Here is an 18216-nt window from a genome sequence, read left to right as displayed (position 1 = left end):
AGTGTGGGGTGGGACCATAAGTGGGGGGTGGACCATAGGATCATAGGGGCGCCCATAAGTGGGTGGGTGGGACGCCATAAGTGAGGTGTAATGGGACCCAATAAGTGGGGGATGACAGGGGGCATTGTGACGCATAAGTGGGGGTGGGACCTAATATATGTGTGGGGTGGGGACCGCATATAAGTGGGGATAAGGGGGGATTGGACCTCATAAGTGGGGCGGTGGGACCCATAATGCTGGGGTAAGGGGGCATTGGGACCATCATAATGGGGGGTGGGACGCCATAGGGCATATCATGGCAGACCCATAAGCTGGGGTTACAGATACGGTTAGTTAATGGGGCTTGACCCCATAAGTGGGACCCCATAAGTGGGTATGGAGCCATAGGATCATATGGAGACCATAGGGAGTACATGTGGAGACCCATAGGGAGTTACTGGAGTACCTCATAAGTGGGTGGCACGGATACGGTTCATGTATGGGGCCTGACCAATAAGTGGGCACGCCATAAGGTGGGGTATGGGAGCCATAGGACTCATAGGCGATACATGGAGACCCATAGGGATATCATGGAGACGCCATAAGTGGGGGGCACAGATTACGTTTACTTACATTGGGGCTGACCACATAAGTGTGGAGCCTCAAGTACGTGGGTATGGAGCCTATAGGACCCATAGAATACCATGGAGACCCATACGGGATACATGGATAGATACCCATAAGTGGGGGTGGACCCCATAGGATCATCATGAGACCATAAGTGTGGGACAGGACCCAGTAATGGGGGGTGAGACCCATAAGTGGGGGGTGGGAGCCTATAGTGGGGGGATGGGTACCCATAAGTGGGGGTGGGAACCCATAGGAACACACTGGGACCTGCGTAGTGGGATATGGGACCCATAGGATCAACATTCGGGACCCATAAGTTGGGGGTAAGGTGACCATAATTGGGGGGCTGGAGCCCATAAGTGGGCACCCTAAGTCGGGTGGGTGGGATACGGGACCTCATAGGCGATACGATGGAGACCCATAAGTGGGGGGTACAGATAGCGGTTAGTTGTGGGGCTGAACCCACTAAGTGGGACTTCATAAGTGGGGGTGGAGCCAAGACCCATAGGGATATTCATGGAGACCCCATTAGGAAAAATACATGGAAGACCCATAGGGAATACATGGAGACCCATAAGTGTGGGGTGGGACCCATAAGTGGGGGGTGGGACCCATAGGATCATATGGGGACCCATAAGTGGGGGGTGGGACCCATAAGTGAGGTGTATGGGACCCATAAGTGGGGGATAAGGGGGGATTGGGACCCATAAGTTGGGGGAATGGGACCCATAAGTGGGGGGCTAAGGGGCATTTGGTACATTAAGTGGGCGTGGGACCCTAGGAATACATTGGGACCCATAAGTGGGGTGTTAAGGGGGGACTGGGACCCATAAGGTGGCGGTAATGGACTAAACGTGGGGTGGGACCCATAAGTGGGGGGTTTGGGACCCATAGGAATACATGAGACCCATAGGGAGTACTGGAGCCCCATAGGAATCATGGAGTCCCATAGGAATTACATAGGGCCCATAGGGAATCAATTGGATCCCATTGAGGAACAATGGAGTCATACGGAATCTAATGGAGTCCCATAGGAATACATAGGGCCCATAGGAATCAATGGAGTCCCATAGGAATCAATGGAGTCCCATAGGAATCAATGGAGCCCATAGGAATCAATGGAGTCCCATAGGAATCAATGGAGTCCATAGGAATACATAAAGGGCCCATGCAGGCGATCAATGGCAGTCTCCATAGGAAATCAATGGAGTCCCATAGGAATCAGTGGGAGTTCCCATAGGAATACATAGGGCCCGATAAGAATCAATGGGCCCATATGGAATCAATGAGTCCGCATAGGAATTCAATGGAGTCGCCATATGGAAACATAGGGCCCATAGGTAATCAATGGTCACCCTCCCCCCCATGGTTTACCATGGCAACCAACTCCCATCATCAGGACGGTTACCTATCGCTCACAGTCCAATGGTAACCAGGACCCCTTGTGCCTAATGGTGAACCCCATCATGGGGAAGGTTTGCGAAATGGGACACCTGGGGACCTCCCCTTATTTATGATGGGACCCCCTTGTTGCCATGGTAACCCCATCACTGAGGTTGCTATGGACACAATGGGACCCCCCCCTTATTATGGATGGACCCCCCCCCTTGTTGCCATGGTAACCCCAATCACTAGTTGCTATGGGAACAATGGGATTTTGTCCCGGACCCCCCCTTATTGATGGATGAACACCCCCGTTGCATGTGTTACCCCATCACTGAGGTTGCTAGGATACATGGTGTCCCATTGATACAGACCCCCCTATTATGGGATACCTTATTATGGTCAGACCCTGGCCAGGTTCCAGTAACTAGGACCCCCTGTTCCATGGTAACCACGACTGCGTTGCTAATGACACTATGGGCCTTGGATAACAATGGGACCCCACTTATTATTGATGGATCCCCCCCCCGCCCCAGTTGCCATGGTAACACTGGACCCTGTTGCATGGTAAACAATACTGAGGTTTGCCTATGAGCCATGGGGCCATTGAGTTCATTGGGACCGCCCCCCACCTTATATGATACTCTTTTATGATGGACACCCCCAGTGGTTGCCATGGGTAATCCAGACCCCCTTGTTGCAGGTACGCCAGCACTGAGGTGCTATGGACTATGGGCCCATGGTATACAATGGGAAGCCTCCCCCACACTTATATAGGATTGATCCCCCTCACGGTGCATGGTACCAAGGACGGCGCCCTTGTTGCCATGGTAACCCCATCACTGAGGTTGCTATGGACACAATGGGGCCCATTGGATACAATGGGACCCCCCCACTTATTATGGGATGTCCCCCCCCATGGTTGCCATGGTAACCTAGGACCCCCCGCTTGGTTGCATGGTAACTCATCACTGAAGTGCTATGGACACAAGGGCCCATGATAATGGGTACGCCCCCCTTGATTCAGGGATACGCCTTATTATGGATGTCAGACCATGTTGCCAGTACCCAGGACGCCTTGTGCCATGGTACCCACACGAGTTGTCTATGACTATGGAACCCATGGATACATGGACCCCCCTTATTATGGGATGGACCCCCCTCCCATGGTTGCCATGGTAACCAAGGACCCCCTTGTTGCCATGGTAACCCCATCACTGAGGTTGCTATGGACACAATGGGGTCTCCAATGGAGACCCCCCCCCCCCCCCCCCCCCCGCTATATGGATCCCCTTGATCATGATGTCAATGATCCCCCGTTGCCATGGTAACCCAGTATCAGACTGAAGTCGCATCTCTTGATGTTGGCACTCATTGTGGGTGAAGGGCGATGTCCCTCCGTATTTCTGCCCGTTGGAATGATGTCGATGCCCAACCAGGTGAACCTGGAATTGGGCGAAATCGGCGACATGAAGTCGCATCTCTTGATGTTGGGCACGTCCATGTTGTGGGTGGAGGGGCAGATGTCCTCGTATTTCTTGCCCGTGAAGATGTCGATGCCAACCAGGTGAACCTGGAATTTGGGGCGAAATCGGGACATTTTGGGTCATTTCGATCCATTTTGAGCCATTTTAGGGCCATCTGACTCCATTTTGGGGCCATTTTGAACCATTTGGGGTCATTTTGAGCCCCCTTGAGTCCATTTTGGGCCTATTTTGAGCCATTTTAGGCCCCTCTGACTCCATTCTGGGGCCATTTTGAGCCATTTTGGGGTCATTTTGAGCCATTTTAGGGCCATCTGGGTCCATTTTGGGGCCATCTGACTCCATTTTGGGGCCCTCTGACTCCATTTTGGGACCATTTCGACCCATTTTAGGCCCCTCGACTCCATTTTGGGGCCATTTTAGGTCCTTTAGACTCCATTTTGGGGCCATATTGAGCCACTTTAGGGTCCTCTGACTCCATTTTGGGGCCATTTGGGGCCATTTAGATCCAGTTAGGGCCCCTCAGACTCCATTTTGGGGCCATTTTGAGCAATTTTAGGGCCCTCTGGCTCCATTTTGGGGCCATTTAGATCCATTTTAGGGCCCTCTGACTCCATTTTGGGGCCATTTAGAGCCATTTTAGGGCCCTCAGACTCCATTTTGGGGCCATTTTGAGCCATTTTGGGTCATTTTGAGGCCCTCAGACTCCATTTTGGTGCCATTTCGATCCATTTTGAGCCACTCTGACTCCATTTTGGGGCCATTTTGAGCCATTTTAGGGCCCTCTGACTCCATTTTGGGGCCATTTTGAACCATTTTGGGACCATTTTGAACCGTTTTGGGACCATTTTGAGCCATTTTAGGGTCCTCTGACTCCATTTTGGGGCCATTTAGATCCAGTTAGGGCCCCTCAGACTCCATTTTGGGGCCATTTTGAGCCATTTTAGGGTCCTCTGACTCCATTTTGGGGCCTTTTGACTCCATTTTGGCCCATTTTGGGGCCATTTGGAGCCATTTTAGGGCCATTTATTGCCTTTCTGGGGTATTTTGGGCCCCTCTGACTCTATTTTGGGGCCATTTAGATCCATTTTGGGACCATTTAGAACCATTTTGGGGCATTTTGGGCCCATTTAAGGCCATTTTGGGTCGATATCTCACCTTGGCGTGGCCGTGCTTGCCGGTCTTGGAGGTGGACATCTCGACGATCTTACATGGGCGTCCTTTGAGCACCACGAAGCCGTTCTTCCGCAGCGCCGAGCACTGCATGGGGAACGTGGCCGAGGCGCCCGCGTCGCCGGTCTCAAAGTCCAGGTCGTCCGCCATGCTGCCGAGCGCCGCTATAGGGGGGGACACAATGGGGGGCAGCGAGGTTAATGGGGGAATCCAATGGGGGATTCAATGGGGAACTCAATGGGGAACTCAATGGGGGACACAATGAGGGACACAATGGGGAACCCAATGGGGAACCTCAGTCTTAATGAGGGAATCCAATGGGGAACTCAATGGGGAACTCAATGGGGAACTCAATGGGAAACCTTGGTATCAATGGGGGACCTCAGTCTTAATGGGGGAATCCAATGGGGAACTCAATGGGGAACTCAATGGGGAACCCAATGGGGAACCTCGGTATCAATGGGGGAACCCAATGGGGGACCTTGGTCTCAATGGGGAACCCAATGGGGGACTCAATGGGGAACCCAATGGGGACACAATGGGGAACCCAATAGGAAACCCAATGGGGAACTCAATGGGGGACCTTGGTTTTAATGGGGGAACCCAATGGGGAACCTTGGTCTTAATAGGGGATCTTAGTCTTAATGGGGGAATCCAATGGGGAATCCAATGGGGAACCTCAATGGGGGACACAATGGGGGACACAATGGGGAACCCAATGGGGGACACAATGGGGAACTCAATGGGGAACCCAATGGGGAATCCAATGGGGAACTCAATGGGGGACACAATGGGGAACTCAATGGGGAACCCAATGGGGGACACAATGGGGAACCTTGGTATCAATGGGGGAATCCAATGGGGAACTCAATGGGGAACTCAATGGGGAATCCAATGGGGAACCTTGGTCTTAATGGGGGAACTCAATGGGGGACTCAATGGGGAATCCTATGGGGAACCCAATGGGGGACCTTGGTCTTAATGGGGAACTCAATGGGGAACCCAATGGGGAACTCAATGGGGGACACAATGGGGAACTCAATGGGGAATCCTATGGGGAACTCAATGGGGAACTCAATGGGGAACTCAATGGGGAACTCAATGGGGAACTCAATGGGGAAGCTTGGTCTTAATGGGGGAACCCAATGGGGAACTCAATGGGGAACCCAATGGGGAACCATGGTCCTAATGGGGGAACCCAATGGGGAATCCAATGGGGGACCTTGGTCTTAATGGGGGAATCCAATGGGGATCTCAATGGGGAACCATGGTCCTAATGGGGGAATCCAATGGGGAACCCAATGGGGATCTCAATGGGGGACCTTGGTCTTAATGGGGGAACCCAATGGGGAATCCAATGGGGGACTCAATGGGGGACACAATGGGGGACACAATGGGGAACTCAATGGGGAATCCTATGGGGAACCCAATGGGGGGCAGCGAGGTCAATGGGGAATCCAATAGGGGATTCAATGGGGAACTCAATGGGAAACCTTGGTATCAATGGGGGACCTCAGTCTTAATGGGGGAATCCAATGGGGAACCCAATGGGGAACTCAATGGGGAACTCAATGGGGAACTCAATGGGGAACTCAATGGGGAACTCAATGGGAAATCCTATGGGGAACCCAATGGGGGGCAGCGATGTCAATGGGGGAATCCAATGGGGAACCCAATGGGGAACCTTGGTTTTAATGGGGGAACCCAATGAGGAACCTCAGTGTCAATGGGGGAATCCAATGGGGAACTCAATGCGGAACTCAATGGGGAACTCAATGGGAAACCTTGGTATCAATGGGGGGCATCGATGTCAATGGGGGAATCCAATGGGGAACCCAATGGGGAACTCAATGGGGGACACAATGGGGAACCCAATGGGGAACCTTAGTGTTAATGGGGGAACCCAATGGGGAACTCAATGGGAAACCTTGGTCTTAATGGGGGAATCCAATGGGGAACCCAATGGGGAACCTAATGGGGAACCCAATGGGGAACCTCGATATAAATGGGGAATCCAATGGGGAATTCAATGGGGAACTCAATGGGGAACCCAATGGGGAACCTTGGTCTTAATGGGGGAATCCAATAGGGGACACAATGGGGGGCAGCAATGTCAATGGGGGAATCCAATAGGGGATTTAATGGGGAACTCAATGGGGGACACAATGGGGAACCCAATGGGGGACCCAATGGGGAACCTCGGTGTCAATGGGAGAATCCAATGGGGAACTCAATGGGGAACCTTGGTCTTAATGGGGGAATCCAATGGGGAATTCTATGGGGAACTCAATGGGGAACCCAATGGGGAACCCAATGGGGAACTCAATGGGGAATTCTATGGGGAACTCAATGGGGAACCCAATGGGGAACTCAATGGGGTATTCAATGGGGAACCCAATGGGGAACTCAATGGGGAACTCAATGGGGAACCCAATGGGGAACTCAATGGGGNACCCAATGGGGAACTCAATGGGGTATTCAATGGGGAACCCAATGGGGAACTCAATGGGGAACTCAATGGGGAACCCAATGGGGAACTCAATGGGGAAGCTTGGTCTTAATGGGGGAACCCAATGGGGAACTCAATGGATAACCCAATGGGGAACTCAATGGGGAACCCAATGGGGAACCTTAGTGTTAATGGGGGAACCCAATGGGGAACTCAATGGGGAACCCAATGGGGAACTCAATGGGGAACTCAATGGGGAACCCAATGGGGAACTCAATGGGGAACCTCAGTCTTAATGGGGGAATTTAATGGGGAACTCAATGGGGAACCTCAATATCAATGGGGGAACCCAATGGGGAACCTTGGTCTTAATGGGGGAATCCAATGGGGAACCCAATGGGGAACCTCAATATCAATGGGGGAACCCAATGGGGAACCTTGGTCTTAATGGGGGAATCCAATGGGGGACACAATGGGGAACCCAATGGGGAACCTTGGTATCAATGGGGGAACCCAATGGGGAACTCAATGGGGAACCTTGGTATCAATGGGGGAACCCAATGGGGAACTCAATGGGGGACTCAATGGGGAACCTCAGTCTTAATGGGGGAACCCAATGGGGAACCCAATGGGGAACTCAATGGGGGACACAGTGGGGAACTCAATGGGGAATCCTATGGGGAACACAATGGGGGACCTTGGTATCAAAGGGGGGCAGCGAGGTCAATGGGGGAATCCAATGGGGGATTCAATGGGGAACTCAATGGGGGACACAATGGGGAACTCAATGGGGAATCCTATGGGGAACCCAATGGGGGGCAGCGAAGTCAATGGGGGAATCCAATAGGGGATTCAATGGGGAACCCAATGGGGAACTCAATGGGGAACCTTGGTATCAATGGGGGGCATCGATGTCAATGGGGGAATCCAATGGGGGATTCAATGGGGAACTCAATGGGAAACCTTGGTATCAATGGGGGACCTCAGTCTTAATGGGGGAATCCAATAGGGAACCCAATGGGGAACCATGGTCCTAATGGGGGAACCCAATGGGGAACTCAATGGGGAATCCAATGGGGAACTCAATGGGGGACACAATGGGGAACCCTATGGGGAATCCAATGGGGAAACCAATGGGGAACCATGGTCCTAATGGGGGAACCCAATGGGGAATCCAATGGGGGATTCAATGGGGAACTCAATGGGGAACTCAATGGGGAACTCAATGGGGAACTCAATGGGGAACTCAATGGGGAACTCAATGGGGGAATCCAATGGGGAACTCAATGGGGAATCCAATGGGGAATTCTATGGGGAACCCAATGGGGGACCCAATGGGGAACCTCAGTGTCAATGGGGGAATCCAATGGGGGATTCAATGGGGAACTCAATGGGGGACACAATGGGGAACTCAATGGGGAACTCAATGGGGGACCTTGGTCTTAATGGGAGAACCCAATGGGGAATCCAATGGCCAGCCCCAAAACCCCTGTTTCTAACCCCAAAATCCCCTATTATGGTCTCCTAAACCCCCTATTAACCTGAAAAACCCCATTTCTAGCACCAAATCCCCCATTTCCAACCCCAAAAACCCCATTTCTAAATCCAAAATCCCCATTTTTAACCCAAAATCCCCATCTTTAACCCCAAATCCCCCATTATGGACCCCAAAACCCCATTTCTAACCCCAAATCCCCATTTCTAACCCCAAAACCCCATTATAAACCCCAAATCCCCCATTATGGACCCCAAAATCCCCATTTCTAACCTAAAATCACCATTTCCAACCCCAAAATCCCCCATTATGGGCCCCCAAACCCCATTTTTAACCCAAAATCCCCATTACGGACCCGAAACCCCCATTTCTAACCCCAAAATCCCCATCTTTTAACCCCAAAACCCCATTATGGACCCCAAAATCCCCATTTCTAACCCCAAAACCCCCATTTTAACCCCAAAACCCCATTATGGACCCAAAATCCCCCATTATAAACCCCAAAACCCCATTATAAACCCCAAAAGTCCCATTTCTAACCCCAAAACCCCATTTCCAACCCTAAAACCCCATTTCTAACCCCAAATCCCCCATTATAAACCCCAAAACCCCATTTCTAACCCCAAATCCCCATTTCTAACCCCAAAACCCCATTATGAACCCCAAAATCCCCATTTCTAACCTAAAATCACCATTTCCAACCCCCAAAACCCCATAACCCCATTAGGAACCCCAAATCCCCCATTATGGACCCCAAAACCCCATTTCTATCCCCAAATCCCCCATTATAAACCCCAAAACCCCATTTCTAACCCAAAATCCCCATTTCTAACCCCAAAACCCCATTTCTAACCCCAAAATCCCCATCTTTAACCCCAAATCCCCCATTATGGACCCCAAAACGGGGGGATCTTGGCGGTTAGAAAATTGGGGTTCTGGGGTTTATTAAATGGGATTTGGGGTTGGAAAGGGGGGTTTTGGGGTCCATAATGGGGTTTTGGGGTTGGAATGGGGATTTTGGGGTCCCAATAATCGGGGGACTTTGGGTTAATGGGGTTGGGGGTTAGCAGTGGGGATTCTTGGGGTCCATAATGGGTTGTGGGGCTAGAAATAGGGATTGTTTGGTTTAGAAATGGGTTTGGGGGCCCATCAAGGGCGGGATTTTCGGGGTAAAAATGGGGTTTGGCGGGTTATTATGGGGATTGGGGGTCCATTAATGGGGTTTTGAGGTTGGAAACGGCGGGATTTGGGGTTAAAGAATGGGGTTTTGGGGTTTACGAAATGGGGGTTTTGGCGCTCCATAATGGGATTTTGGGGTTCAAATGGCGGTTTGGGGTTAGAAATGGGGATTTTTGGGGTCCTTAACTGGGGTTTGGGGTTAGAAGGGGGGGTTTTAGGGGTCTAGAAATGGGGATTTTGGGCCCATAATGGGGGGATTTGGTTTATACATGGGGGTTTCGGGGCTAATGGGATTTTGGGGTCCATAATGGGAGATTTTTGGGGTTAAAGACTGGGCGATTCTTGGGTTTAGAAAAAGTGGGTTTTGGGGTCGCTTAATGGCGGTTTGGGGTTAGATAATGCGGGTTTTTGGGGGTCCATAAGGCGGATTTGTTAAACAATCGGGGGTTTGGGTCTTGTCGGAAATTGGGTTTTGCGGTTGTATAATGGGGGTTTTGGGCGTCCATCAATGGGGTTTTGGCGGTCCGTAATGGGGTTTGGGGTTGGAAAGGGGGTTTGGGGATCCATAATGGGGGATGTTGGGGTTAAAAACTGGGGGTTTTGGGGTTGGAAAATGGGGGGTTATTGGGGTTCCGATAATGGGGGATTTTGGGTTCAAAGATGGGGATTTTGTGGGTTTAGAACATGCGGGATTTGTCGGGTCATCCTGGGCGATTGGGGGTTATAATGGGGTTTTGCGGTTTATCATGGGGGATTTGGGTTCATAATGTGGTTTGCGGGTTTAATAATCGGGGATTTTGGGTCACATAACTGGGGTTCTTGAGGTTAAGAAATGGGATTTTGGGTTAGAAATGGGGGTCTTTGGGGTTAAAAAACTTGGGGGGTTTTGGGGTTAGAAATGCGGGGATTTTGGGGGTTTAAGAAAAATTGGGGTTTTTGGGCGTCCATGAATGGGGATTTTGGGGTAAAGATGGGGGATTTTGGGCGGTTAGAAATGGGTTTTGGGTTAGAACATGGGGATTCTTGGTTAGAAATGGGGTTTATGGCGGTTTATACAATGGGGGACTTTGTGGGATACGAAAAAAGGTTTGGGGGGGGGTGTTTTTTTTTTTTTGGGGTCCATACATGGGGAACCTGGGCGTCCTAATGTGGGTCATGGGTCAAAAAATGACAGGGGTAATCCGTGGAAATGCTGATTGCTTGAGGGGCGCGCGAGAAATGGGGATTTTTGAGGTGTCATCCAATGGGGTTTTTGGGGAGTTAGAAATGGGGAATTTGGGGTTAGAAATGGGGTTGGGGTTTAAAATAGATGGGGGATTTGGGGTTAGAAAATGGGGTTTTAGGGTGGAATGGGGTTTTGGGGTTAGCAAACTGGACTTTTGGGTTTTAATCACAGGGGGTTTTGGGGTTTAGTAATGGGGGATTTTGGGTCCATTAGCATGGGTTTGGGGTCTAGAAATCGGGGGGATTCTCTGGGGTTGGAAATGGGAGTAGGCGATTTGGGGCGCGTCCATAATGGGTTTTGGCGGTTATAAAAGAGCCAGTCGGGGATTTTGGGCGTACGACAAATGGGGTTTCGGGGTCCGTAATTGGGGATTGGAGGCCGAGTCGGAATAAAACTAGGTTAACCGCGAACATATCACACATACACACAGAGAGGAGGGTATTTTTTGGAATCTGGGGAACAATGAGTGGGTGATCATGTAAAGAGGGTTTAGAAATGGGGAATTTAATTATTGCGTCTGGGCGTCCTATGTAATACAGATGAGGTGTCCGAGTAGAATATCAGACAATCGAGAATAGCATAGCCGAATCGCGGGGGAGTGGTTAGCTATAATCTTCACGGGTTTTGGGTGTTAGAGAACCTGGGGATTTGGGGTCATTACGGACAATGCCTTGGCGATCTTTGGGGTAACGGGTGCGGTGTGCGCTTCCAATACACGCTTGAATGGGCGGGGAATCGTTTGGGTTTAGAAAGGATGCGGGATTTGGGCTTAAAAAATTGGGGATTTTGGCATTTAGAAATGGGGTTTTTGGGGTGGAAATGGGGGGAGTTGGTGCTAGAAAATGGGGTTTTTCAGGTTAATAGGGGTCTTTAGGCAGTCACGCAATAATAGGGGCATTTTTTAAGGGTTCACTTTAGAAACAGGGGTTTTAGGGTCATTGACTGACGACCTTGGCCATTGGATTCCTCCATATGGGTTCCTCTCCTCAATTCGACCAAGCGTCTCCGACCATCTGAGTTCCCCATTGAGTTCCCCATTGTTGTCACTCCATCATTATCTGAGATGGTGTGCGGCGACACACTCAGAGTGAATCCCCGCAATTTGGATTCCCACGGTGCGGGAGCCCCCGCTAGTTGACGACCTCGCCGGGAGAGCCGGCTTTACCCCATCTGGTCCCATTGGGTTCCCCCATAGAATTACCCATTGATTCCCCATTGAGTTCCCCCATTGATTCCCGCCATTTGAGTTCTCCACATTGAGTTCCCTCATTGAGTTCACGGACTGCGTCCTACGGGAAAGCGGGTGGCGGAGGGGGCGGAAGCGGTGTTGCGTGGATCAACAATAGCGTGGATATGGCGGGACATTGAGTTACCCGATTGAGTTCCCCCCAAATGTGAGTTTCGCCAGTGGAATCAGCGCCATTTGGATTCCCTCATTGGTTCCCCCATAGGACCATGGTTCCCCATCTGGTTTCCCACGATTGGATTCCGCCATAGGGTTCCGACCAGTTGGTGTCCACCCATTGAGTTCCCCCATTCTGGAATTCCGAACAAGTCGCGTGGTGAGTATTACCATAATGGCATTCTAAAAGTCCGGTCATAGAGTTTGACACCATTAGGAACCCGACTGGTTCCCATATCGGGTTACCAAAAGTCGACTATCTCCCGGTAGAACTATCCCCGGTGTGGGCAGATAAGTGAGTTAGTAAAGATTCACTTAAGACTGAGTCCGCATTGAATACCAAGGTTCCCATTGAGTTCCCCATTGAATCCCCCACTTTGGATTCCCCGGGCCGAAGGAAAAAAAAAATAAACCATAGAGCCATTGGACCATCGATGCCCTCCCTCATGTGATAACCGAAGGTTCCAGATGAGCATCTGGAAGTTGAATTAATCAGGGAGTTCATCCACATTGGAACTCAGACCCCCCAATTCGATTCCCCGCATTGACTTATTCGCTGGGGGGCCGGCCATTTGGGCTTCCACACATCAGGATGCCCGGACACTCAATTGCGAGAGCATATTAAACTCACAACAGAAGCAACCGAAGGTATCCCGTATATGCTCGTCGTTGCTGCGAAGACGCACCATTTAGAGAAGTTCCCTGATGTTAATCCATTGAATCCCCCATTGAATTCCCCACTGATTGCACCTCTGCGTAGGGGCTGCCCCGCTGTGCCCCATGACTAACCAAGGATGCTCACCGCCCATTCGTGTTCCCCCCGCTATTCAATTAAGATCCTACCATTGAGCTTCCCCCGCACTGTGTCCCCCCACCATAGTGAGTTCTCGACTAGGCATGAGTAGCGAAGTCCACTACCGGCCCCACATTGGTTCCCCCATTAAGACTGAGGTTCCCCATGAGTCCCCAGTATGAGTTCCCCCTATGCCTAGAAATGTGGTTTGTCCGGCCCCTTGAGATACGATTAAAGAGCGTCCCCATTGAGCGTAATATCGTCCCTTGGGTTGTCATATATGTGGCATGCACCAAAGGTCTCCAATGTCGATGGTTTCCCCCATATGCGGGATGCCCAAGGCGAGGATTCCCCACCATCTAAGACCCAACGGTCTGCGCAACAGTTGGGTTCCCAAAACAAGTGCGTAATATTGAGAGTTTGCAACTCACTGCAGAAGTGAGATAGTATCGATGGGTATAGAATTACGTATACAACAAAACCACTGAGTGGGTTCGTGAAAGCTAGGCCCCCGCCAGAGAGTTAGTGAACGTACGTAGCGGTCGTCTGAGAAAAAAGATCACAAAGCATCTGGGTATCCTCTGCCCATAATGTAAGTTATTGCTAGCTATAAGAGGTAGCTAAAAAATTGTAAGAAGCCGATTGAACTGATTATGCGCAATCGACGAGAATGAACTAAGGTATCATACCCCCATTAAGCGAAGAATCATGTTGTCATAAAATTACTCGGGTTTTACGATTGCTACCCTTCTGAGGTTCGCCTCGCCGCAGTCTGGGCGATATAATCGACATTGAGTGTCCTCGTGCGGACGATATCAGCAAATTAACTCGCGAGCTATCTTCGAGCTAAGTAATCGGAAACGAGTGAGTATCCTATTACAACTGGCTTGAACGGATTTAGTCACCGCATTCGTCAAAGCCCGGACAGGGACGAAGCAAAGCTCAGCCTCCTAAGCTCCTTATATGTGGATTTTCCTAGCTCGCATGCTTCATATCTTTCAAGCGGCACTCGCTGCAAGCCCTCATTGACTGAGAAGAGCAACGATCATAACATATATGAATGCCTCATCCCGGCACCGGCCCCACATAGAGAGTACTGTTAAATAACACCATAGAATGCTATCCGCACATTGGATGCCTACTACCGACAGTCTCCAAGACGCTAAGATCTGATCCGATCTGAATTCCCGATTTGGAGGATTCCCCATTGAGTTCCCTCCCATCTGGAGCCCACTTGGGTTTCCCCAAGAGCGTGGTAGGAGGACTGCACAGGCGTGCGACGACTCCCAGTCGAAGTTGTTAAGCTGGAACATCCTTCGTTTAACGCAGGGAGCAGAGCCAACGATCCAGTAGCTATTGCGACATGTCCCCGGCTGCCCCTTTCACGAAGCTGAAGGCACAGGGATTCCTAGAGTTAAGCACTTGTCAGCCGTAGTAACTCCTACTTGAATATAGATTAAATTTAGGACACCTGTCATGAACATGAACAAGATACCTTGAATGCATGTTATCTACATGACATGTAAGTATCGGGACGCGTAATCAACGCCAGAGAAGCTAGGACTACTCCCCGAGGCAACTTTGCCTAAGGATCGCAGCAGTCAAAATTGATAAGTCGACGCCGACAAATTTACCTCGAAGGATCCTTGTCCCGCGATAAACAATCTCAATCGGAAGAAGAGAGCGGGGGCAGCAACGACAAAGCCGAGGAGACCAATACGGATCGGCAGTTAAGATATATTAGGCTACTCTGGTAGTACTGACATTTCATAAATTTGCGCACAAAATTTTTAGTGCACGATCTCGAATCCAACCATCTTTGCAGAAGTGTTACACATTCCTCAGGAGAGTAATGAATGTCCCTCGGACATAGCCTGTACACTTATGAGAGGCGGGGAGTTTACCAGAAAGACTCGAAACATGGAAATGCAGTTTCTCTCCGTTGGGAGCTGAATCGCACTCTCGCAGCACTGATGGCCCGCTCCTGGAGCCTAGAACGTAGTAGGGGCACCGAATACTTCACGAAGTCGGCAATAGTGACTCAGACTATACAAGTAGAGGCTGGGCAAACTAAGACGGAGACGTGCCTAAAGAAGTGATAATCATAACCGACGGCAAATATCCGAGCACAGAATACGGAGGAATAATGACATTATGCAGAACAATTCAGCTACTCCTTGTACTCCATACCTCGGTACTGGAATATATCGCCGACAAGCCATCTGATCATATATGTTAACTGGTCGCATTCCGAAAACTGGGTCACGGTCAGCAAGAGAATGTCCAAAAAGCTAAAGTCGTGAACTGATATGGAGAGGACACTGTCACATGACGACCCGAGGGGCAAATCTATGACAAAGGCGTAAATATATTCTGCATCACGGACACACGAACGCAACCCCGATACCCCGAGTCAGCTAACGGACTTTAATCACATATGGGGAGCCACAGCGGTCTTGCAGAACGTTAAACCTACATTTAAACCAAGAAAGACTTCCGACCCCGTCAGGCTACATGCTGCGGTAAGGATAGGGAGAAACATTTCGATAACGCTAGGGATTACCTACTAAATGATTAACGGTAATAAGTTATGTAGGCGAGGTGTTCTTGAGTCAGGTGAGACAAGAGCATCGTGTGATACATAGGCGTGATATGGCGATCAACTCTGGGGACTCGCCGACATCTCTGTTGAACTACAGGAAGTCTATATAAGGACCGCGAGGTACAAAACGAGTAGATACAAGAAGAGATGCATGCACCTCGACATGACTTGACGGAGTTCCTGTATGAGCACACGAGGCGGGATCCTGTTGGGGGAACGATGGTATCTGCGACAGTACAAATACTTCACACTACAAAGCATAGGTTCCCAACCATATGGGTCCCCATTGCTTGGGGGTACGCTCTTTAGCCCGTCCGGAATTTAAACTATTAAGTCGTAGTAGACCCTAAGTCGACCCTACTCCATGCCTAAGAATCGGTAAATGACGATTCTTGAGTATCCGACGACCCCCCAGTTCTACAATGTTCTAACTAAACTCCATCTAACGCTGGTGTACAGTCCATTCCCCTAACGGGATCAGGCGAGCCGTACAGATGACCTCTTATAGGATGCTACTCAAAATGTCCCAAGCAGCCTATATGGAGTAAGTCGTGAACAGATAAGGGGGGGCGCTAGTACCAATCTGTTTTTGTCACGTGTGAATGGTAATGTACTAATTTGTTCTACAAACTGAAAAATAAAGATGTGGGTCAACGCGACAAAGCGTGTCCTGTACACATAGCATGCAACGAACGGGGGGGCATGATCAAATCGTGCAATTAATCTTAAAGCCTGCGTAAGTCACGGCGGATACCCGAGGTATGAGGGTGATTTTCCCTCCGTCTTGAAGAGTTCGGCATTCGTCCCTCTTGTCCCAGTGTCTAAAAAAAGAATGAGAGCGGGATTCCTACATTGGGCTATTCCCGCATTATCGAGTTTCACCATCCCATGGGTGAAATTAAGAACCAGAGACCCGCCATTGAATTCCCCATATTTAACTATCCAGGCGCTATACCCCGGCATCTGGGAACGACCCGTTCCCCGCCCCAAGTCGTGCCGACATTAGGAAGCACATCTACTCGCACCACCCTAAATACGGAGGGTTTTTTTCGCCATCATGGACAATTATTCCCCCGCCGGTATTGATTAAGGTAACCATGAGGGTTTCTCCCATATGAGTTGCGTGAACCCCAACTCTAAGGCGTGGTTGCGCCTACCAATTATACCAACTCCCTCGAACCGAAGGTAATCCCCCCACTGTGTACACGTTTCATCACGCCAATATGCGTCCTGCACCGCATAAATTGTGGGCGGGCGTGTCACGAAGTTTAGATTTCCCGCATCTGAGGTTCCCCAGAGTTGGGCTGTGTCGCCTCATTGGAATATATCCCTCTATTGACATTCAGAGAGTGCTCCCAGTCAATATCAACCATTAGATATGAACCACTCTGCCAAGATTAAATCACTGAATGAAATTGATCATTTAAGGTTTTCCGCCATTCGAGAATATCTACCGCATCTTGAGTTCCTGCATTGATGTCACCCATTGGCAATTCCCATCCGATTCTGACACTGAGGTTTGCCTCATCTGGGTTTCTCTCCCCTATTAAAACCAAGCGGTTCCAGCCATTGGGTTCCCCACATGACTTCCCCCATTGAACATCGCCTGACATGCCCACCCATATGGGTTTCCACATAGGGATTTCCCATTCGAGATGTCCCCCATTGAGTTCCCCCATTGAGTTTCCGCGCATATGAGTTCCCAGCCATTGAGTTCCCCCATTAGGGTTCCCATTGGGATTCCCCATTAAGCACTGGAGCCCATTGATTAATAACCAAAGGCTCCTTTCACCAATTGAGTTCACCTCATTGGAGAATCGCGCCTTATGGGATTCCCAAATAACCCCCTCGCTGCCAAGGTGCCGCCCTCAACATCCCGCGCGAGTGGGTGGGCTTCAGCGGCGTAGACATATTAGCCTGTCGGCTTCATTATCGCCGAAAGTATTACACCGCCATACTATGCTGAATGCTGAGGTTTACTTCAACGTAAAAACCCATTGTTTGTGACGCATAACTTTAACAGGTGCTGCCGGCAAATTGCGCTAGACCAGCATCGTAACTATCATGGATTCGATTCCATTATTGCAGTACGGAGGTCCCGGCGCAGCAGTCACCCTTAATTGGATATAGCACTCGCGACTTGGGTTCCCAATACCGAGTCCAACCACCATCCCTGGTAACCTATACAAGACACAAGGGTCCTCGACCGGCGTCCATGCAGATCTGACCGCAGTGGGTATTCTTAGAGCCAGCATATATCGCGGAGTGTCGTGCCCTGGGAATTTCCCTCAGCAATCTTCAGCAGGCGCTATGCCCTGAAGTCATACGAGGTAATTAAAAAACGCGGTCGACTCATATCTCTGAATTAAGAGTCTATCACATAAGCTCCATTCCCTTTCCCAAAGCCCGGCTTGAGTATTGA

General features: G+C 50.2%; 1 protein-coding gene across 1 annotated transcript in view; it reads right to left on the bottom strand.

The window, feature by feature from the left end:
• Positions 1 to 18216, bottom strand: part of EIF5A (eukaryotic translation initiation factor 5A) — a 31140-nt gene that overhangs the window by 3590 nt on the left and 9334 nt on the right. Inside the window, exons 2-3 of the mRNA XM_015850752.2 lie at positions 4635 to 4813; positions 3465 to 3565 (exon numbers count right to left, since the gene is read on the bottom strand). Of these exons, the coding sequence (XP_015706238.1) occupies positions 3465 to 3565; positions 4635 to 4799 (266 nt within the window). The 5' untranslated portion in view covers positions 4800 to 4813. The remainder of the gene's footprint in view (positions 1 to 3464; positions 3566 to 4634; positions 4814 to 18216) is intronic.

Source organism: Coturnix japonica, unplaced genomic scaffold (genome assembly GCF_001577835.2).
Source record: "Coturnix japonica isolate 7356 unplaced genomic scaffold, Coturnix japonica 2.1 chrUnrandom524, whole genome shotgun sequence".
NCBI lineage: Eukaryota > Metazoa > Chordata > Aves > Galliformes > Phasianidae > Coturnix > Coturnix japonica.
Note: the sequence above shows the minus strand (reverse complement) of the source record. Positions and strands in the feature narration are given on the sequence as shown.